The 23,030-nt window shown below is 39.6% G+C and overlaps 1 protein-coding gene across 12 annotated transcripts in view; it reads left to right on the top strand.

Annotated features, from left to right (window-relative positions):
* The window catches only part of LDB3 (LIM domain binding 3), a 264,318-nt gene that overhangs the window by 177,744 nt on the left and 63,544 nt on the right, over nucleotides 1–23,030 (top strand). For 10 of the 12 annotated variants that reach the window (XM_060768974.2, XM_060768975.2, XM_067465640.1 and 7 more), the window contains 5 exons: nucleotides 656–678; nucleotides 4,126–4,329; nucleotides 7,498–7,512; nucleotides 14,839–15,008; nucleotides 19,206–19,242. In XM_060768974.2, coding sequence (XP_060624957.1) covers nucleotides 656–678; nucleotides 4,126–4,329; nucleotides 7,498–7,512; nucleotides 14,839–15,008; nucleotides 19,206–19,242 — 449 coding nt within the window. The remainder of the gene's footprint in view (nucleotides 1–655; nucleotides 679–4,125; nucleotides 4,330–7,497; nucleotides 7,513–14,838; nucleotides 15,009–19,205; nucleotides 19,243–23,030) is intronic. The other 2 variants (XM_067465643.1, XM_067465644.1) reach the window with 2 other exon arrangements.

The following is a 23,030-nucleotide window of genomic DNA, read 5'->3' as shown; positions in this document are numbered from 1 at the left end:
ATTCCACAGATATATAAACCCTTTTGCCCAGTTCCAAGAGACCTCACTACCTCTGAGGATGCTTGCCATAGATGCAGGCGAAATGTCAGGAGAGAATGCCTCTAGACCATGGCCATATAGCCCGAAAAAAACCTACAACAACCCAGTGACTTAATGCAGTTTGCATGTGTTTATATTTCCTTGCGATGGTTGTTCAAGGGCCAACAATAACCCAGTACATCTGGTCCTAGCTGCTCACCACGGGAGAAGAGTAATGTGTGAGAAAGAATAGCACTTAATCCCAGACAGTTTAGCATCTGGGGGAAATGTTGATTCATCTCCTGTTTTGGATAGATGCGGCAATTTCTAACGAGTCCTGAGAACCTTTCCTAGCTAAACACAGTAGCAAGAACTTATTGTCAAAGGTGAAGCAAAATGTCACAGTACTTCCGTAAATCCCAGTGGATAAATTATAATCCTTGTATATTCCCTCTCTTAATCACAGCGTGTGGTTTTGGACGTAACAGTTGCTTTCTGTTCCCATTTGTAGAAGAGTTTGCAAAAGCTGTATAAATCCTGGTTAATACCTACTAGCCTCATGTTTTTTTACAAAACCAAAAAGCAGCACAAATCTCTTGGTCTGATTTTTGTTGTTGTTTCTTTCTTTCTCCCCCAGGTTATAGCCAACACTGTTGCCAAGTTAGTATTAAGCAGTGTGTCAGTGTTACATGCTTGGCCATTTCCCCCTTCCTTGGGGGTAGCATGTTGAGCCTGTTTGCTCCTGCTGTGTGTGCTTGCAAGTGGAATGTATTTCGAAAGAGCTCATTGATATGACAGGCGTAAAATGCTACTAATGTATTCAACGGGTAGTTGTTCTGAAAATAGCTCTCCTCATCTTCCTTATATATCGGATATTTTCTTTAATGTTGCTGGAAAGGTACTATTTTGCCTGGAAAGATTTCCTGGGTACATACAAATGTTTGCCAGTGGCTGTCCAAGAGTTTTCCTGAGATAGCTGCAGGAACTGAAGATTAATACAGGCATCTGCAGCTTATATACACTACTCCTTGTCAGGGGCGGCTCAACCCATTACGCAAAGTAAGCACTCGCAGTATAGTTCATTTTGCCCAGGGGCGCTCTTGAGGTGCTCTTGGGGGAAAATAGACCTTGACATATGCGAGTTGTAGTTACTGGTTTTAGTTCACCTAAAATCAAAGAGCATTCTGAACTCCACCAATGATGGAATTGAACCAAATATGGCACACAGAACTCCCATGACGAACAGAAAATATATATCAGTGATTGGTTGGGGGTGGGGGTGCCAAAATACTGTTTGCTTACCGTTGAAAATAACCTAGGGCTGCCTCTGCTCCTTGTAACCTTTGGTAAGTGGATAACAGTGTTCTTTTTATCTTTTTTTATGGGAGCATGTCTGTTTGGGCTAAGAGTAAACATCCCACCCATGGGTCCCTGTAGTAGCTAACAAAAGCAGTGTGTGGAGGCTTCTATTCATGAGGTACCTTATCAAGAGGCTAACTTGAGAATTGGCTTAAAGGCAATCCTTACTTAAATGTACATTTTTAGTTTGTTATGCATGTTGATATGCTCATGTCATGGTGGGTTTCTGTTCCCTCCAAGATCTGTGCATGCCGTGCTTTGTTTGAGTAATTGTATCTACTGTTATGAATTTTCTGTCCATCATGAATAACCTTTTATCATGGAGATTCCCAGTCCTTCAACAGTTCTGAAGAATGCGGATGTTCCATGCACAGTTCCTTCTCTCACATTACAGCATTAACAGGAAAATTTATACCTATTGATTTTTTTTCTTCAAAGGGGCATCAGCTTTTTTATGAAGGGAGAGAGAGAAGAGAGTTGTATCTTTCCATGTATGCAACTCTCCTTTCATGAATAAAAGTCCTTTTGCTCATGGAGTGACTAGATTGGATCCCCTTCTTTTTCTCTCTTACAGCGGATCCCATCCATTGTCTTTTCATAGCCAGAGTTCGGACTAACTCTTAAATTAATTCATAACTATCTAGTATGTTTGTAGGTTCCTGAGCCTGGGCACTTCCAGAGAAGCTGTTATTCATTCATTTGCCTGGACTCAGTCTCAGGATTTTGTGGTGGATCTCAATGTTAAAGTCTATTTATTTGTCGTCATCTTCTGTTCCCACCTCCACCTATTCTGTCTTCTTCTCTTACTGCCAACACTATGTGCTGTATCGACCTCCCATCCCCACAATAACAAAAATACTGTTCAGAATAAAAAGTCAAATGTATCTGAACTGTATCTGAACTGGTAACATTTTGGACCATTTCAGAGTTGCGGTACTGTTTCATAATCCGGGTGGAGGCCACAAGGGGGTGCTAGACAGAGAAAGATAGTCCATTTTACAGGGGAAATGGGTTTGAAGAAATAAAACCATTTTCCCCTGTTTTTCTGTTATTCCTGCCACCCATGTCACCGTTGTGGAAGCAACTATCATTTATGATATGGGAAAAGGGGGGGGGGGGAATAACCAGCAAAAATGGGGGAAATTGTTTTTCTCCTTCCTCCAGAAAATGGATGATCTTTCTTTGTCTAGGCCAGTGGTTCTCAACCTGGGGTTCCCAGATGTTTTTGGCCTTCAACTCCCAGAAATCCTAACAGCTGGTAAACTGGCTAGGATTTCTGGGAGTTGTAGACCAAATACATCTGGGGACCCCAGGTTGAGAACCACTGGTCTAGGCCCCCTTTTGGAGTCCGCCCGGATAATGGAACAGTATCAGAGTTGTTTATCTGGAAGCACCTTTTGCTAACCAAGAACTTGTCTTCACATGCTAAAACTCTCAGACTCATTACACATGGAAAGCTGGCTATCTTCATGATGCACAACTATTTCCAATGAGTATTCTAGGCTTTGGGGCAAAATCAATGAATACTCCAAAGTATGGTGGGAATTACAAAGTATCCCATGGCTTCAGAGCAGCCTGGATCAGAGCCGATTCAGCCTGATCTGCTGTTCAGATGGGACACCAGCACCATCGTTCCTTTTCTGAACTCATTAGTGCAGGGAAAAGGGGATGGACCATGGCTGTGTTGTTGCCGCCACTACTTCTAACAGACCACAGAGCTCCATGAGAGCACCTGGTTATTGCAGCCACCTCTGTTGACATCAAAATAGAGCGTTTACATGACCTGGAAGAAAGCAGTGGTAATACTCCCTCCTCCTTTCTGATTGTATGGATGCCACATTTTGACATCAGCAGTGATGTCACACCAGTTTGTGTGTCCTGGTGATATCTCTTTCTTTGATGCAGGGGTTCACCATTCTCATACCAGCCAATATCTCCTCCTCCTTCCTGGTCATGTGGAAATCTCTGCCAATGTCAGAACAGAGTGCCTCTTGTCATGATGAAGATTAATGTGTAGGCACATAGAGATGTGGAGACTTTCTCCCTCCGACCAAGGAGCAAACTCAAGTGTTTGTCTTGTAGAAGAGTTTATACAAAAAACATATATACAGAGTCCAATTCTTCTCCTCAAACCACAAGCTTTTCAGAACTCCCAATACCCTCACAATCTTCCAACACCACCAAACTCCTTTCAACACCATCACACTCCTTCCAGCACTACCAAACTCCTTCCAAGAGCAGGGCCCCTCCAGAAGATCTTAACAACCTTGATGGTTCGTAGGGGAGAATCCGTTCGGACAGGTAAACTGGGACAGGTAAGCCGTTCGGACAGGTTATCTGAGGAAAAAACTTATTTTCTCAGATACAAAACATTGTGTTACAGTATCTTTTCCTCAAACACACAAGCTGAAGGGAAAGAAATATTCATTGTCCATGACAAATCGGTACACATAGATTTTATCCAAAACTGATCAGAGTGGAAGTGTCCTTATTGTATCATATTTCTTTCCTTGGGGACAGGAACATCCACTGCATTCTCTGTGCCAGTTGTTACCCTTGTCTTTTTAGGTGCTGCTTTAAATGCTTGGCATTTGTCTGACCCGATGCTTTGCATATTTATGCTGATGCCTATGGATGCTCCACTGCACTTGCATCTTCCTGTCTTTTTGGTATCACCTCTGTGCCATGATCTCCTTTTCTTCCCTCCTTTTCTGAAACTTCACTCTTCCTCCCCTCCACTCATCCCAGCACCGAGTACGTGGAGCGTTTCAACCCCAACGTCCTGAAGGATTCTGCCCTGTCGACACACAAGCCCATTGAGGTGAAAGGGCCAGGTGGCAAGGCCACCATCATTCATGCCCAATATAACACCCCAATCAGCATGTATTCTCAGGACGCTATCATGGATGCCATTGCAGGACAGGCTCAGGCCCAGGGCGGTGAACTTGCTGGGTAAGATGGTTTCTTTGTGTACATCAACCAGTCCCTTACTGCATGCCACATGGTCCCTCCCTACCTTCATGCTGTTGCTTTGAGCAGTTCATTGGAATGAAACATTCTAGGAAACTGGAACAGAAGTATTGATTGAAATTATGTCTATAGTCCTTTTATTTATTTATCACATTCCTACTGTATCTATCCCTCCTCAAAACTAAAGACTGAACACATAGGTTTCACCACCACCACCACCCCTCATATCTGCAAAAAGATTGATAGATAGTTCTAAGGCTGTAATCGATGTATGGATGTACTTCATGCCAAACCAGTAATGGTAGCTTTCTATCATACTTGTGGATGTTAATTAGGTAACCACTATCACCCAAATCACCTATGTAAACTTTTCAAAGCTCTAGGAGCAGATCTGTGTGCAAAGTTCAACCTGCCATTAAATCATTCTTGGGTGAGCATCTCAGACTCTGAAAATGCCTTAAAAGGCATTCAAAATTTTCAGAAACTCTCAAAAGTTTGCTCCTCAGGAAGAAAGCATCAGAAAGCTCTTATTCCTGCATATGGCTATCAGAGAATCAAAAACTTACATCTCAGGCATTTGGGGAGGATATGGGGCAGGCTTTGGGGAGGTTGTTGGTGGGATAGGGGAAGACTATGAGTTTTAAAGGTGTATTTATTATATTTTAATCTATTTTACCATATTGTTACTATTTAATTGTTTTTTAACTTTTGTATTACGCTTTTTAAACTTGACTAAAGTGTGGGGTTGTTAGGCTCCTTGAGTCCCCATGAGGAAAAGGGTGGTTATAAATAAAGATGATGGTGATGATAATGTACAGTGCTATATTGTTATAAAACCTGTCCTAGAACATGGTTCCAAATATATTCTGCTAGAGAAAAAAATCAGAAGAAAGCAGGACAATAATCCAAGTTTATGGAAAGAGGGAAGAAGTATGAATGAATGTCTTTTTGAAAAATTTGCACGAGACAGTCTTTAGATCGTGTTTGTAAAGAACATAAAGAAGGGTTTGTCTTTTAAACTGTGACTAAAGATTCAGACTGTATCCAAGACAGGGCCACATAAAGAGTGGTACTTCATAAAATTGAATACAAAGTTTTTCTATAATTATGGCAGTGAAAGATTGTTATTTGCAATTTCAATGTTGTCAGATGAATTCCCATTGGTTACAATTCACAGACACCCATGAAACAAAGCTTTTTGTCTTTTGACATGGAAAACCGAAGCTAAGCCAGGAAAACAAGCAATTTTTAACATTCTTCCTTATGTTTTAATTTGTGTATTATATATAACAGATGTGACAGATGAAGTGCAGTTCTCACTGGTATTGTAAAGACATTGGTGGTTGTTGATTTTTTTCTTGTTCCAATTCGGTGTTGACTCTCATGTATCCGTTGGATTCTGCTTTTTAACATATACAAATATATTGCTAGACAACAACCCCCTCCACATAAATACAAATATGCACATAACATATAACCTTTTTTTACATATATAAATTCATTTTGGGAGGCAAGGGATGTGCAAGCTTATTCCAATTTACATTCTGGTGCACACTGCCCAATTATTTTGGGATCTTGATATACGAGGGGTATTTTTTAAGTAAGGTCCATTGGAACATAAGTACACAACGAAAGTTTATTTCAAAAAAAGTAAATTTATTTTTAGAAAGTACATACTTCACTCTATTTTTCGACATAGTTGGCAAGTTTGTTCAAACACTTATCATACCTCTGAACCAATTTTAAAATACCCTCTTCATAAAAACTTGCCGCCTGCTCCTATAACCAAGAGTTCACTGCGTCTGTAATCAAAGAAGGGCGACCAGAGCGGTCCTCATCATGGACGTTGTCACAGCTATCTTTGAATTGTCGTACCCACTTACGCACTTTGCTTTCACTCATAACAGTATCACCGTACACTTCACAAATCTGTCAATGGATTTCTGCAGCAGGCAGGTTCCTTGCTGACAAAAACCGTATCACTGAGCGAATCTCACATGTGGTGAGTGAATTGATAGTCTTAAACATTTTTAAAGCACAGAACAGAACCGTACAGGTTAGCTACAGAGCAGAAACTGAGCACAGTTGTTCCCGAGGTATGCCGGTACACGACGCACATGCTCGTTGCGGTATGCATGCAAACTACTAGTGTCTACAACAAAACGGACCTTACTTAAAAAATACCCCTCGTATATGGAAAAGAGTAGATTATGATTTCAGGAACCACAGTACCCAATTTCCCCCATGTGTTAGTAGAATACTGCAGAGCATTTCCCAGCACAGTGCGAAATATGCTTCGATATAACAAAGATATTTGTATCCTGAATTAAGTAGCAGTGTCATTTAGAATTGCATCATTTGACCAAAAATGAAAACCAAATGTGACATTGAACTGCTGGTATCAAGCTTGGGAATGTTACACAAATCTCTCCCCACTTCTCTTTCGCTTCCCCCTTACACACAAGAAACACACACACCTAATACATTCCATGTTCATTCCATATTCATATGTGAAATTGGAAATGTTTTACAAGAAGCCAGATAGACGATTAGGACAGTGCTTCTCAAATAATCTGATGTGGTAGACTGCCATGTTTATCTCTGTTGCAGCAACATGTCGATTGCTATGTCTGTGCCACATTACGATCATAGTAACTTTCTTTTCTGCTAGCTTGCCAGAGAAAATAGCTGATAGCTTGTGGACCAGCATTCATCCATAGGCTACCACTTTGAATAGCATTGAATTTAGGATATTTATCTATTTATATAACCAATCCTCAACTGGTTATATTTGGTATTTATGTACAGTTATCTTGCTGTATCATCTCTTACTATTACTTTATGTGTGAAGTAAAAAACATTAAGTGTACTTAAGGCCACAGAACAGCAACATTACTGCTATATGTTTAACAACTTGCCTAAAGCTGATGACCAGCAAGCTTCTTCCATTTGCTAATGTGTTAGTTGGCTCCCTTGTGCTCCTTTTATTGATAATGGTTTCTTCTCTCTTTTTCCCCTTCACACATTCCATTTGGGTTTTCGTTAATTTCTCATACTAATGTTGCTCTGTTGTGCACCTCCCAACTCTCCATAATGATGGATCCCAAACATTCAATGCTCATGCTTGGGTTATGATCGTATGACTCACAGTGAATCTCCACTGGCGTAAGTAGACTTGTATTTCCAACCCTATATAATGAAAGAAGTGTAGAGTATAAATTTATCTAATTTTTTTAACATATGGTACACTTCTTTCAAAGTTAATATGTTTTAGATATTTTTGCATGTATCAAGCATTAAACAAAGAGATGCAACCCAAACTAACAAGGGTTAAAAACATGTCTAGTGCTGTGTGTATAGAGTTTCGATGGCGTTTCTTCTGGACAGTTCCATTTTATAGCTGCTGGAGAAAGTTCTATATTAGAATGATTTACCTTGGAAAGAATGACAACCTATTGTATTAGGAACATATATCAATGTTAATCTGATCTCTAACTTGCAAAATAAGTAGTTGCCTTCCTAAGGAGCATTCAACTTTGTGATTTTCCTCCTGCTGATTGAAGTTGCTGGAAAACAGTATCCTATGTTTCTGTTGGAAAAATGTACTAAGATATGCAGTAGAAATAATGGACACATGTAGATTTGGCCATGTGTAAAGTAATTGTTGCAACCCAGTGCAGGAAATGAGACCATAAGATAACAATCCACCACACTTGACTGTGGGAAAAAACAATCCCTTTTTACTGATGAAAAATGGTTACAAAATAGAAGAAATGCAAAGTCAAAAAGCCACAGTAAAATTCAGCAGTCAAGAATATCCATGAATTAGATCAAAATCCAAAAGCAACACTGTAAAAACCTGGAACCTGTTAGCAATTCACTAACCGTACTTGGAGCACTAGAAGCCTCTTGGGATGTAGGCCATGGGAAACGGGAAATCTGCCAAGGTAATGCCTCAGTCTAAATGATGCCTGATCTAATGAGACAACCGGGCGAGAGGCACTTAAAACTGAAGAAACTGTTTCGTGACATGCCTCCAGGCTTTGAAGCCTGTGTTTCCTTTTCCCTTAATCTGCTTGACCTTCGCAGACTCTGCGATTCACTCCTGTTTCTCCAAATCTGTCCTTTTCTATCCTCATTAAGGAACCCAGGTGTTAACTCCTCTGAAGAGCTATCACCGCTTGGCTCTGCAACATTCTCATCAGAATGTGTAGTTTCACTTTCCAAGCCACTGACCTCAGAATCAACATTTTCATTACCATCAGGGAAAAATACATTTTCAGTAGCATCAGGAAATACAATCAGAGAATCAGGTTCAGGTTCAGCAATCAGAGAATCAGGTTCAGGTTCACATGCAGGCAGAACTCCAACACTAATCATAATTTCACTGGATCCCACTAAACATGAATAAACATACATCTAACTAACCTTTTGTCCTGGGACTGATCCGAAGTTTTGGTTTTAACCACCAACCCACCTGGCCATTGCAAAGGCAGGAAGGAGTACCAACCAACCACCTCCTGTTGCCATAATATGAGTGGCTAGTGAGCACTGGTATGATAACTCATCCAGGATGCTGGAGCAATGAGGAAAAGGGGAGGGAGAAGAGGAGGAACCACCCCCTTCCTCCCTCCCCATTTCCAGGCAACAAGTGATGGACACCAGCCATATTGTGCCTACTGACCACCACGACAATGAGAATGAAAAGGAGGATGAGTGCCATCCCATGTCTCCAGGCCTCCCAAACCCTTGGAATATGGGTCAGCCATGTAGAGGTGTGGATGGTTCCATCTTGAAACCAACCCAACTGTTTATACACTCCCGAAGTCACTGTTTGTTGCATGGTTCGAGTTCTCATTAAATGGCCATGAGATGTGTTATCCCAAATCAGCTCTATGCATTATGCAGTCGCCACAGAGCTAATTCAATGACACTTCAGGATAATTAGTAGATGTGTCCTTTGTCTGCATCTATACTTACCAAAATGATCTAGAGTACTGTGCTGCAGAGTTGTCCCAATGCAACAGGGGAGCATTCCTGAATCCCTTTTGATATCCTGGATTGGCTAGGCCAAGAGTCACAGAGGTTTGTTGGTGACCTTGCTTCTGATGAGTTCATAGCAGGGTTCCCACCCATGTGACCAGCAGAGGCCATGTTGCTAGCAAACATCTGTTAGGAACTGCTTTAGGCTGGTGACACAGCAGTTGATCTATTTGACACAAGGGACCTAATCACATTGATGAGGTTCCCCATTCTGATTTACCAGCCTCTGTGGCAAATTGGCAGGGCCATGGGACAATCCCCGCACCCTGTACCCCGTCTCACTGACAGTGATGCTTTCCCATCACACATGGGGAAGCATTGCTGCATGGCTTCCCCCCGCACAAGCCCCATTGTTCCTAATGAAATATGAAGAGGCTCCTGTGTTACCAGTGCAGCATTGTAGGACTTTTGCACCCCAGTTGAGCCATGGAGCCCCGCCGAAAGTGAGTCTATGTTATCTGATGGGCAACATGGGGCTCCATGGTTCAACTGGGGCAGAAGCATTCGACGACACTGAAATGTAGTCTTATGAAGGGTTTGTAGGTTGGGCTGTCCACATCTCAAAAACACCAGGAAGATTTACAAAAGCTACAGAGTAAATTTCGTATCCAGCCATATGTTATGTGGACCCCCACATCAGTTGCAAGGGGAGTCTGTTGTATTTTGGCTGTATAGACATGACTTATTTGTGCATCCTGAGCCCCCGGTGGTGCAGTGGGTAAAACCCCTGTGCCGGCAGGACTGAAGACCGACAGGTCGCAGGTTTGAATCCGGGGAGAGGCGGATGTTCTCCCTCTATCAGCTCCAGCTCCTCATGCGGGAACATGAGAGAAGCCTCCTACAAGGATGATAAAAACATCAAATCATCCTGGTGTCCCCTGGCAACGTCCTTGCAGACGGCCAATTCTCTCACACCAGAATCAACTTGCAGTTTCTCAAGTCACTCCTGACACGACCAATATGTATATGTGCATCCAACCCATACAGTAGCAACATCAGTGAAAGCAAGTCCAGCAGAGCTGAAAACACAAAAAGAGAGGTCCTGAGTGTATGATTTTGCATCAGTGAAATCTGTATTGAGAACAGTACCATTTCATTTTGTATATTAGACTTTGAGAGGCATTGAGATAACTGCCAATATTTATTTTCATTAAGAGCAAAGTTAGTGCCCTGTTACTGCTGAAATGCCATAATATTGCCTGTGTTTTTTTAAGTAAAAAGGCACTTTTGCAAATGCAAGCTTCATGCATGCATGTTCAAATACAATTTCTGCCCCATAAGTTCCATAGGAAATCCGATCTCTGTTTGGATAAATGTGATGGTTCTATACATTGTTATACCAAAAGGAAGTCTCTAAATGTGTTTCATTTGTTACTGTTAACTCTCTGCAGAACATTTCTTCTTTCTCACTTTTTGGACCTTTCTTATTTTTTTACCTGTGGAGAGTTATTTCTTCCAAAAGATTTCATACTGTATTTTCTATGTAATGTGTATCAGCTTTACTTTCTAAGTTCCTTATGAGTTTTATAGGTTCACTTGGCCTAAGTGGCATTAATTTCAAATGTAAAAATTTCAGTTTCCTCAGATCAGGTTTGAGTCCAAAACATATTCAGCATTTTATAGCATTTAATGGTTCATAACGGCTTCTGGGAGTTCCTTTTTTTAAGTGGAACAAGCCATTTTTATGGGTATTGACTCTTATGGTTATAATATTTCATGCATAGATTTTTAAACAATATCTATTTTAGGTTTTTATATCGCTTGTTCATTTCATCACAAAATTCCAGCAACATACACAACGTTCCCCAATCTGAGCATTGATGGGACCCAAACCTGTTTAGGGCAACACTTGTGTCTTCAGACCATGTCCTGGGACCAAAAAAAATATTTGAATAGTCGAAACGTCAGGAGAAAATGCCTCTAGATCATGGCCATATAGCCCAGAAAAACCTACAACAACCCATATTTGAATTGTGTTGAATTCTTTTGAACTACAAAGACTAAACCAAAGATATTGAGTCTTCATATATGAAAGGCTGCCTCACAATATGTTGATTTTATGGAACTAAAAACTTAAATCCAAGTGATATTCCTGATTAGGGAGGATCTAGGGCCGTGGTTTTCAACCTGTGGGTCCCCAGATGTTTTGGCTTTCGACTCCCAGAAATCCTAACAGCTGGTAAACTGGCTGGGATTTCTGAGAGTTGTAGGGCAAAATACCTGGGGACCCACAGGTTGAAGTCCACTGGTCTAGAGAAATGAATATATTTATGTAAGTGTGTCTTACCATTTATCAATTGATTCAGTGAATCTACTGTTTTAGGACTATTTCAGATTTAGTTGGATTTCTGCAAGTCATAATCTCATATTTCAAAAGCCAGTTTGAGTCTTTTATAGTCACTAATAGGCAAGATGGGCATTTATGATATCGGAAGTACTGATAACAAAGTTTTCTGCAGGATAGGAAAGATACTGTTGTATCACAGTCATACATGTCCTTCTGTTCCTCCTATCTGATATCCAAATCATTACAATAATATATCAAAAGTTAAGGTATACTGAGATACTAAAACATTTTCCTTTTCTTTTTTGAATTGATAGCTAAAAACATTATGGTAGTCTTTTTCTGTTGTCACGCCAATAAAAAAATCTTATTTCCGTTATTACATTTCTGGTTTAATAAATGTATTAAGTGTTAAACGATACAATTGACATGAATACACAAATTCTCATACTATTTATTAGGTTGGTATTCTACCTTTGGGAACAGCAGATAGGACAGAAAAAATAAAGTAAATCCTCATATAAATTGGTAGAATATTCACTAACCCAAGCTAATGACTTTTATCTTGGATATGTTTAAAAGACAACTGTGTATACACACCCTAATAGCTTTTAATGGGGATTGGATAAATTTATGGAGTAGAGATCCATCAATAGCTATTGGTTATGCAAACTATATGCAAATCATCAATGCTCAGGACCAGGTTACTCTCAGACAAGGAGATGCTGGGGATAAGTGACTGGGTGAAGGCTACCACATTCATAGTCCAGATATGAACTTCCAGAGACATCTATCTGACCACTTTTGGACAAATAATATGAAACTGAATGGACTTTTGCACAAGATAGAGAACCATGGTTATTCAGATATTGGACTATTCATGCCATCCAATTTTCCCATTAGATGTTCTGGCTGGGTCTAGTAGGAATTGGGAGCCCAACATCTGTAAGACCATGATATTCCTTGCCTGTTCTAGCACATGGCTTACTGAACAATGCATAGATTGCAATCTTGAGTTCTTACTCCGAGTGGTTGTTGGTAACTTTTTTCACAGATTTTTAAAGTGTATTTATTCGTTAATTGTTGATACTGATATATGGCTTAATATAATAACATGTCTAATTGCATACAGTTGAAGAATTATAATGCTTCCCAAGAATATTTAAAACTAATTTTACAAATACATTTAAAAAAATATACATAGAATAATGACCATAAAATGGGATAAGGAAAATATTTGTTTACAAGGGAGATAAGGCCTGAATAAATTATTATATGCTTTAAAGAAGTATTTAGAACTCAACACAGTTTCTGTCTCTTGAATTTTGCACAGGGCTTTGTAAGTGGATGTCACCACTGAAAAGGCCCGACTTTGTAATGTTGACTGATGCCTTTGTTTTAGTTGCACAACAACCATTGAAGATCTTGCGATTGAATCCACAATGATATGGAGGAGGCAATTATGTTGCAGCAATGCCACAGGAATGTTTATTACTCCCACATGTAAATACGAGGGGTATTTTTTAAGTAAGGTCCGTTTTGCGGAGGGTGAGTTGATAGTCTTGAACATTTTTAAAGCACAGAGCAGAACCGTACAGGTTAGCTACAGAGCGGAAACTGAGCACAGTTGTTCCCGAGGCATGCCGGTACACGACGCATGCGCTCGTTGCAGTATGCGCGCTAACTACTAGTGTCTACAACAAAACGGATCTTACTTAAAAAATACCCCTCCTATTATCAATTTTTCGATATAGTTAGGTTTATTATAGACAAAGTGTAATCATACTTCAAGATTGAAGCTCATATAATGTATGTTAGGAAAAAGGAAACAGCGGGGGCTATGGAATCAAATTGCAACAAGGTCAATCTGTGACCTAATTTCAATTGCTGGTCCAAATGGGAATTTGGTGAGTCAATAATACTAGCTTCCGTTGGCTAAATAGGTCGACTCTGTTTGGACCTAGCAATTGGATTTAGACCAAAGATCACATTGAAACAAGTCTCCTCTGCCACACCATTGTAATGGCTACTTATAATAAATAATATAATTATTTATATACCCCGCCACCATCTCGCTGAGGGGACTCGGGGCGGCTCACAAGGGGGGCAAGCCCACGTTACAGATAAAACAGCATTAAAACCAATCAAATAAAAACATAACAAAATCAAATATTAAACTCTAATAAAGGTGTATTGTCGAAGGCTTTCATGGCTGGAATCACTCAGTTCTTGTGGGTTTTTTCGGGCTATATGGCCATGTTCAAGAGGCATTTCTCCTGACGTTTCGCCTACATCTATGGCAAGCATCCTCAGAGGTGACCTCACCTCTGAGGATGCTTGCCATAGATGCAGGCAAAACGTCAGGAGAAATGCCTCTAGAACATGGCCATATAGCCCAAAAAAACCCACAAGAATTGTCTAATAAAGATGCCTAATTGTGGTTCCTTCTTGACCATAGTTCTGCTGCCCGCAACAAAGGGAATTGTTACAGCTAATACATGGTAATCATGAATTATCATCCATTGATCTTTCTTTTTTATATACTTTATCTGCACTACTAATTACATTGCTGAATAACATAATTGCAGATCATCTAAGAGATGACCTGATGGGTGCATTGCCTATCTTAATGGTACATTGACCTGGTGTAGCACAAAATACTCCTAATGCTAGAAGGTGGTAATGATGACAATGCTAATAGTAACATAAATGCCACACTTCTCCTTTCAATAACAGGGAAAAGGTCTAATTATTTATCTCTTAAAATCTAAAATGGCAAATATTGAACAAATATTGAACAAATATTTTCCTGTATTGTCGAAGGCTTTCATGGCTGGAATCACAGGGTTGTTGTAGGTTTTTTTCGGGCTATATGGCCATGGTCTAGAAGCATTCTTTCCTGATGTTTCGCCTGCATCTATGGCAAGCATCCTCACTACCTCTGAGGATGCTTGTCATAGATGCAGGCGAAACGTCAGGAGAGAATGCCTCTAGACCATGGCCATATAGCCCGAAAAAACCTACAACCACCCAAATATTTTCCTATTTTACGGAGGTTAAACAGAAATTGGGACTATGAAGACAAGTATCAGAAGGGGTATTACGGGGAGGAAATGCAAAATCAGCATTTGTCATTTTACAGTGCACCTCTTTCTGCATTGCAGTAGCCTCCCTGTTAAAGATCCTCATGTAGACAGTGCCTCTCCAGTGTATCAGGCTGTACTTAAAACACAGAACAAGCCTGAAGAGGAGCTTGATGATTGGAGCCGCCGTTCCTCCCACTTGCAGTCCAAATCCTTCCGCATCCTGGCTCAGATGACAGGAACTGAGTACAGTAAGTCCACTGGGAAGCTCCCGTTCACATCTTTAGTGGAATTCTGCCTTTCTTCTATAGCTAATACCCGTCAAAAGCGAATCACACAAAGGAAGGTAAAGTGGAACTGCAACACAATAATAGTGCCTTCAGTTGTGGCTTACCACATGATGTAGTCACTTTTCTGTTGTCGTCCAACTGGAATATCATTTTTATGGGTAACACAATTACAGGAAGCATGGACACTCATGTGATAAGGCTGTCAGTCTCCATCATAAGGGAAATCTTGTGATCTTACTGGAACCAAACCGCTTTGAGTCCCCCCAGGGGTGAGAAAATGGTATATAAATCTATATAAATAAAAATGTAATGTTCGTTTGTGATACCATCAGAACTCAAAAACCACTGGGGGAATTTACACCAAATTTGGACACAAGACACCTAACAACCCAATGTATGTCCTCCACTCAAAAAAATTGATTTTGTCATTTGGGAATTGTTGTTGCTGGGATTTATAATTTTCCTACAATCAAAGAGCAGTCTGAACTCCACCAATGATGGAATTGAACCAAACATGGCATACAGGACTTCCATGACCAACAGAACACACTGGAAGGGTTTGGTGGGCATTGACTTCAAGTTTGGGAGTTGTAGTTCACCTACATCCAGAGAGCACTGTGGACTCAAACAATGATGGATCTGGACCAAACTTGACACAAAAATTCCATATGCCTAAATATGAACACAGATGGAGTTTGGAGGAAATAGACCTTGACATTTGGGATTTGTACTTACTGGGATTTATAGTTCGCTACAATTAAAAAGCATTCTGAAACCCATAAACGACAGAAATGGGGCAAACTTCCCACACAGAACCCCCATGACCAACAGAAAATACTTAAGGCCATCCAGTCCAACTCTCTTCACCAGGGCAAGAAAATGTAATCAGAGCCCTCCTGACAAAGAGCCATCCAGTCATAAATATAGATAGATATGATTCTCTCACACACACACAGATATAGTATCATAGATTTGAAAGAGACCCTTAAAGAAGGACTATGATATGTTGCATATTCCAGAGTAGGCAAACCAGACACTCTCCACATCAACACTGACAAAGAAACAACAAGAAATACTGTTTACTCACAAACATAAAGGAATTACATATATTAGAAACCAACACTTTCTCATTACTTTATTTTCCAGATCACCAGACTGGGCCACAGCAACGCGTGGCAGGGGACAGCTAGTACTGTAAATAAATAAATAAATTATGGAATGTTAGGTTGTTATTGAGAACTTTCAAGTCATTTCTGACTTCTGACTACTCCATATTTTTCCTGGCAAGATTTGCTCTTTGGCTTCTTCTGAAGTTGAAAGGGTGTGGCTTGCTGAAGATCACCCACTGGCTTTCCATGGCCAAATAAAGATTCAAATCCTGTTCTCCAGAGTTGTAGTCCAATGTCCAAACTACTACACCATGCTGACTCTTTATGTTGTTCTTTAGCATGATTGCAGGCCATTTAAAATAATGACCTAACAAATTCATAGGTTATCTTGTTGGTTCATTGACCTGGTGTGACATGAAATGATCCCTAACTAGAGACTTCTAAGTAGAAGTTCATGATAATGATAGTGGTTGACGGTGATGCTGATAAAGATAACAATGATTTCTCTTATGATGGAGCCTCAGGATATTAGCTAAGGGACCTTATTTATCTATAACACAGAAGGATTTAAGTAAAGATTGACCTGGAGCAGATGTCTCCAATATTACTTTTCAGATAATGTTGTTAAATGTGGATTTTTTTAGATGAACGAAGGAATTGATGTTGTGTGTTTATAAGGGACATATATCAAAACATTAAATGAAGCTATCATTAAAAAAGCAGAATAAATGAGTACATTGCTAGAGCTGCATTTGGAAATTAGGAGGAAGAAATTGGTAGAAACCAGTGAGGGAAAGAAAGGTGGAATTGAGATCATTTGCAAAGATGAACAGTTCTTTAGTTCCTGAGGGAGATAACTGGGGCCACATCTATAAAATCCATATTGTATGTTTATCCTGCCCTATAGCAAAAAAAAAAAAAAAGGAGGGGGTGCTTACAACAAAATCAGTTTGAAACAGTAAATAATAACATTTTTACAACATAAAATATATTAAATATTTTACCGATTAAAATGGGCCTGGCACTCCTATCTTTGGATGGCTAGATCTACCAGTTTGTTTCCTCAGGTTTTTTTTATTCTTTCTGTACCACTGTCCATTCCATGATGATTTTATAGAGTATTTTTAAAAATGTAAAAAAAAAAAAAGGAATCACATTGGCCATTTGCACAAAATTAGAATAGCTCCATCAAAACAGTGAAACTTGTCTAAATGTAGATTAGCCAATCCAATGGGTCTGCTTCTGTTGGGACTAAACATTGAATATATGTTTCCCAATGAAGTAATGAACCCACCCATATTAACAAAAGCATTTTTATGTGGATTATAGAAATTTGTGCCATTTCTTTGCACATTTTTCTTTTCCTCCATGGAAAACACCACAGGTCCATTTTCTGACAGTAAACTGTATCTGTCCATATTCAGGTTGGGAAATCTTATATCTCTGTGTGGAGTGGAGAAAAACTCCCACTGGAAAAAAAGAAACTTAACATATCTATAAGGATTGGTCTCTTTATGTTTTTGAATGAAAACAATGCAAAGCTTTGGTAGTGGTGCAGTTGCCACTGTCCTTGGATCTGTAGCATTTGTCCAAGAATATTTTATGCTGACTCAAGAAGCCAGGGAGAGGAAAAACTCAAATCAATCAAAGGTTTCCTTATTGGGAATGATTTATCTCCTGCAGGATTCCTTAGCATGTTGTCTTGTTCAAAAGTATTAAGATCCTCCAGAACAGGGGTCCTCAAACTATGACCCGCGGGCCGGATGTGGCCCTCCAAGGTCATTTACCCGGCCCTCGCTCAGGATCAACCTAAGTCTGAAACGACTTGAAAGCACACAACAACGTCAACAATCCTATCTCATCAGCCAAAAGTAATAATAATAATAATAATAATAATAATAATAATAATAATAATAACACTTTATTTGTACCCCGCTACCATCTCCCCGAAGGACTCGGTGCGGCTTACATGAGGTCAAGCCCGAATACAACAATACAAGCAAAACAACAATACAAGCAATTCAAATAAAAACATAGACAATAAAATATACAACATTATCAATAAGACAACACGCAATTAAAAACAGTAGGCCCACACTTCCCATTGAAATATTAATAAGTTTATATTTGTTGAAATTGTTCTTCATTTTAATTATTGTATTGTTTTTAAGTGTTTTTTGCACTACAAATGAGATATGTGCAGTGTGCATAGGAATTCATTCATTTTTTTTTCAAATTATAAACCAGCCCTCCAACAGTTTGAGGGACTGTGACCTGGCCCTCTGTTTAAAAAGTTTGAGGACCTCTGCTCCAGAAGGTCATTTTTAGTTGAGAGGGTGGCTACAGGACAAGGAGAGCATTTATAAATGCCCCTTAGCATCTTTGAGCATCTCTGAATGATCTTAAGGCACACAACATCAAAACCTCAAATAGTTTCTACCAATGGCTTCATAAAAATTAGTCAGTGCATATAATAGCTGCAGAATGACACTTGCAAGCTGCCTTTGGGGCTAACAACGTCAATAGCTACCACCATCTGATCGTCCAAAATGGAACAAAAATCACTAAGACCTGAGTCTATGATCTGATGCTCCAAATGGTCCAGGAAAATTGCATGGTGCATAATAACAACTTTTGATAACAAAAAGATTGGTCAGATGATATTCTCACGACTGGAAGTCACCAGGCAATGCTGCTAAGGCTGTTTCTATCTGGATACAAAGGTCAAGCAAGACTTAAAAGGATCAAGGAAAGAATAATGTATGAAATCAATAACATTTCAGACAGATGCTGACTGAGGAGTCTAAGGGCCCTTCTACACTGGCAGAAATCTCGGGAGGAACTGGGTTATGAAAGTGGGCAAGGAACATTTCTTGATATGAAAGAAAAAGACATGAGAAATCCAGCCATACATCTCATATATAATACCTAGTTTGTCCCAAGACAAACTAAAGTACCTTCTCCCCTCCCTTTGTAATTAGACTGTGAGTTCCACTGAATTTCCTTGATTATTTTTTTCTCTCTGATGAAGTCAATTTTTCACCTACAGTGCAAGATCCAGACGAAGATGCCCTGAGGAGAGCAAGGTAGGCAACTAGCAGCAAACACTTTGGCCTTCTCTTTATTGATAACAAACACTTAGCGCTCTAAACCAGCATTAATTTTGAACACCTTTAAACATTAGATTTCTATTTCTTTAAGTCGTACTACACTTACTTAAATCACTAAAATGCAAATGCTGTTGGCTTCACAAGAGGGGAAAAATATGACAAATCAGCATAATTGTAGTGAGCATGCTTTGTCCTTGGGAAGATGTCATACAAGCAATTCCCATTGCTTTGCAATGGGATTTCTTTGTGTGACAGACTCAATGGCCCAGTGTGCATGTGACTCGCCTAAATAGAGTAAGGGGATAGAAATGCATTAAGATGGTGAGGCTAGTGTTCAATTTTAATGAGCAATTTATTTGGATGATTCTGTGATTGGCATATGTTTCATCAGAGATGTACAGATGATCACGGTAAAGGAGTTGTTCCCAATGATATGAATTCAACATCTATGTTGGTTTTACTTGAAAGTGAAAACAGGGGGAAAAAACTCTCCCCATTCTAACCCAAGTTTATTTGGATTGTTTCTTATCATAATAATGCAGTATGAGCACACAGGACTGCTTTTGCTACTAGAGTGATGTCTTCATCCATTTTCCAATATTCTGTCATTCTGAAGCTAAAATATTAATCCGTTTCTCAGATGTCACGACTGCGTAGTTTCATAATGTTTAATAATGGCTGCCCGAAGCAGATAAACATGGACTGCAATTGTGACTTTCTTGCTTATAAATATTTGCCTTCGGTTTATTCTTGTAAGCAAGGTCTTGCGTTTGTGACATGTCTTATGATTTTGTCTTGCCAAAGTTCCATTATGTTGTTGCAGGCTGGCTTGTATTTATGTTGAATCTCGTAACTCTTCCATTTATATTCCTATTTCTGAAACCTATTCCTGAACCCATCACACCAGTAATTTTAGAAATGGATTTTGTTGTTGGTTGCCCTCAACTTACATTGAAAGTGACAGATGATATAGTATTCGACTATATATTTATATAGATGGAATACAGTCTACATTAATACTGCTGATACTGCTGAACATTTTTGGAATGAAGAGCTATATTTCAAAATTTATACATGGAAGGCTCTTTTTTGTAGGCATTAAATATGCATGCGGACTGTCACGTGTGATAGTTTTGTAGCATATGCACTTGCTGTATAGTCTCACAAATTGCATATCCATCCCTTAGAGCAGTGGTTCTCAACCTGGGGTCCCCAGGTGTTTTTGGCCTTCAACTCCCAGAAATCCTAACTGCTGGTAAACTGGCTGGCCAACAAAACATCTGGGGACCCCAGGTTGAGAACCACTGTCTTAGAGTAATTCTGAGTTATATTGTGATTGTAGGAGACTGTACTGAACAATATAACATTGAGACCTGGGTTTCACAGGACCCCTAAATAAAAACTTTGTATGATGCAAAATGTCTAGGTTTCTTCAACAACACCAACAACTTCTAATGTGACTAGAGTTAAGCCATCTGGACAGTGGACTGGTCAGAATTGGCCCAAGCTAACCAGACTGCCTTGTAGCTTCAAGATACTTTGGAGTTTTCATTGAACTCCGAAGTATCCCCTATCTTTGCTCGAAGCAAGGTGAAGCTGATTCAATCCTGTAAAACCTACATTACTCACTGGAAGCTGGTAAGAATTCTGGAAACAGTCAGATGTGAATTTGAGGTGAGTCCAGGTTTCTTGCCTGTGTAGACTTGCCGTTAGAGCTATCTGCCCATGTAGGGTTGTGATAAACAACTTAGGGCATTCCAGAGAAAAATCTCATCATCCCTCATGATTGGTTATGCTGGAGTTGCATGTTGACAATATCTGGATAACTACAATGTGCTTCCCCTAATGTTAGGAATCTAGTGTAAACCTAGTGCAGTGGTTCTCAACCTGGGGTCCCCAGATGTTTTTGGCCTTCAACTCCCAGAAATCCTAACAGCTGGTAAACTGGCTGGGATTTCTGGGAGTTGTAGGCCAAAACACCTGGGGACAGGTTGAGAACCACTGACCTAGTGATTAAGAAACTCTGTATTAGTATTAGTAGTACAGGGTGAGGCAGCATAACTTCCTTTTTTCAAAACTTAATAAAATCCATTGTATGAATCAGAATTTTTTATATATAATGTAGGTGCATACCTAAAGTTTTGTTTTACATAGTTTTGAAGATCAAATTAGGTAGCTGACGTCCCCCATTCTCCATACACTGAGTAAACTGATTTCTGGTATTTGTCATGTCTCTTGCCAGCATAGCAGGCAGATGTTGGTTGCCCGTCAACTTACGTTGGCAATTTCTTCCTGGATGTTGATCTTCAAATCTTGTAGGATCCTTGAACGGTTCACATAAACACAGGATTTCAAAAAACCCCATAGAAAAAAGTCACAAGGGGCCAAATCTGAAGAGCGGGCTGGCCACTCCAAATCTGCTCGAAAAGTAGGCCTCAACGGCAAAAACATGCTCCTCACTGTTCCAACACATGATGGCAACTGAACTGTGTCAGGACAAAACGTTATACTCCCGCCTCTCGAACGAGACCACTAGCGCTCCGCTACGTCTTCAACCGACTGAATGGCGCGCATTTTAAAAAAGGAAGTTATGTGGCCTCACCTTGTACCACATGTCCCATCTTACGGCACTTACACATTCTTGAGTGTGATTTAAAGTGTATAACATAGCCTTAGAGGCATGTGCTATATGTTGTCAGCACTGTTTTTCACTTCTTCTTAAAATACGGAATCGTGGCTAAGATAATTGGTCAGAATTGAACATTCAGTTTCCATTTAAAAAAATGAAGAACTGGTTGCTTAATGGATCAGATTTCTAGATCATGGAAGAAGGAGCTGCTACAGTTGTCCACTGTGTGTTGCTATTCATCTCACTTTCCCATCCAAACCAGCAGACACATTTATCTGTAGATCTAAACACCTGAATGGACAAAGTTGGAATTCATGTCAGACTTCGCTGTTATAACCATAGTATAGTGATAATGGTGTCATTAACATTTCACGTGATCTCATCAATAGTGAGTTTGTGGAATAATCTGAGGCAAAAGTGATTCTCTAATATTCACTAAAATCCACAACAGTGATACTTTTATTGGCCAACTAAAATGCAGAGGCATTTGAAGCCTCACTGCCTATGTCATTTTCACTGTGGTTTCTAATACTCCAATCTTCTGAAAGGAACCCAGTGCCAAAGACTGTGGTCAAAGACTTCCCAATCAAGTTGTCTCTGCTTATTGCTGGTATTAAGTCCTGACAAATGCATGTTTTCTGATGTTTTCAAGGAGTAAAATTTATAGTTATCCTAGCCTTTTCAGAATACAATTAAGGGGCAATGTCTGATTTTGCTTTTTGACATAATCCCAACAGAAGAGACCACAAAATTCAGTGTAAATGCTAGAAGAGCATTAATGCTGGGAAACATTAGGCTCGCACATGGATATGGATCTCTGGTATTTTCCTTCTTGTGTTTTAGTTTCATTTACTATGGAAAATCATAATAGTTGGCTAAGGCCCTACAGAATGTCCTCAAAGTTATAGCGGGTTTAGAGTGAAAATGAAACAAACACTTTTACTCAGACTGTGAAGCTATCTTCTTATAGCCTATAGTACATCACCTCCCATACATGACTTTTTCATACTATCAGACCATATGACATATCAGATTAGTTACCGTTTACTGTACTCTAATGGATATGATTCTGCCTTAAATTATTCAGTGAATTGTTTATCAGCTTCTGAGATCACTTACATTATTTCTCATGCTG

This window comes from Anolis sagrei, chromosome 3 (assembly GCF_037176765.1).
Source record: "Anolis sagrei isolate rAnoSag1 chromosome 3, rAnoSag1.mat, whole genome shotgun sequence".
NCBI lineage: Eukaryota > Metazoa > Chordata > Lepidosauria > Squamata > Dactyloidae > Anolis > Anolis sagrei.
This window is presented reverse-complemented; position numbering and strand designations above follow the sequence as displayed.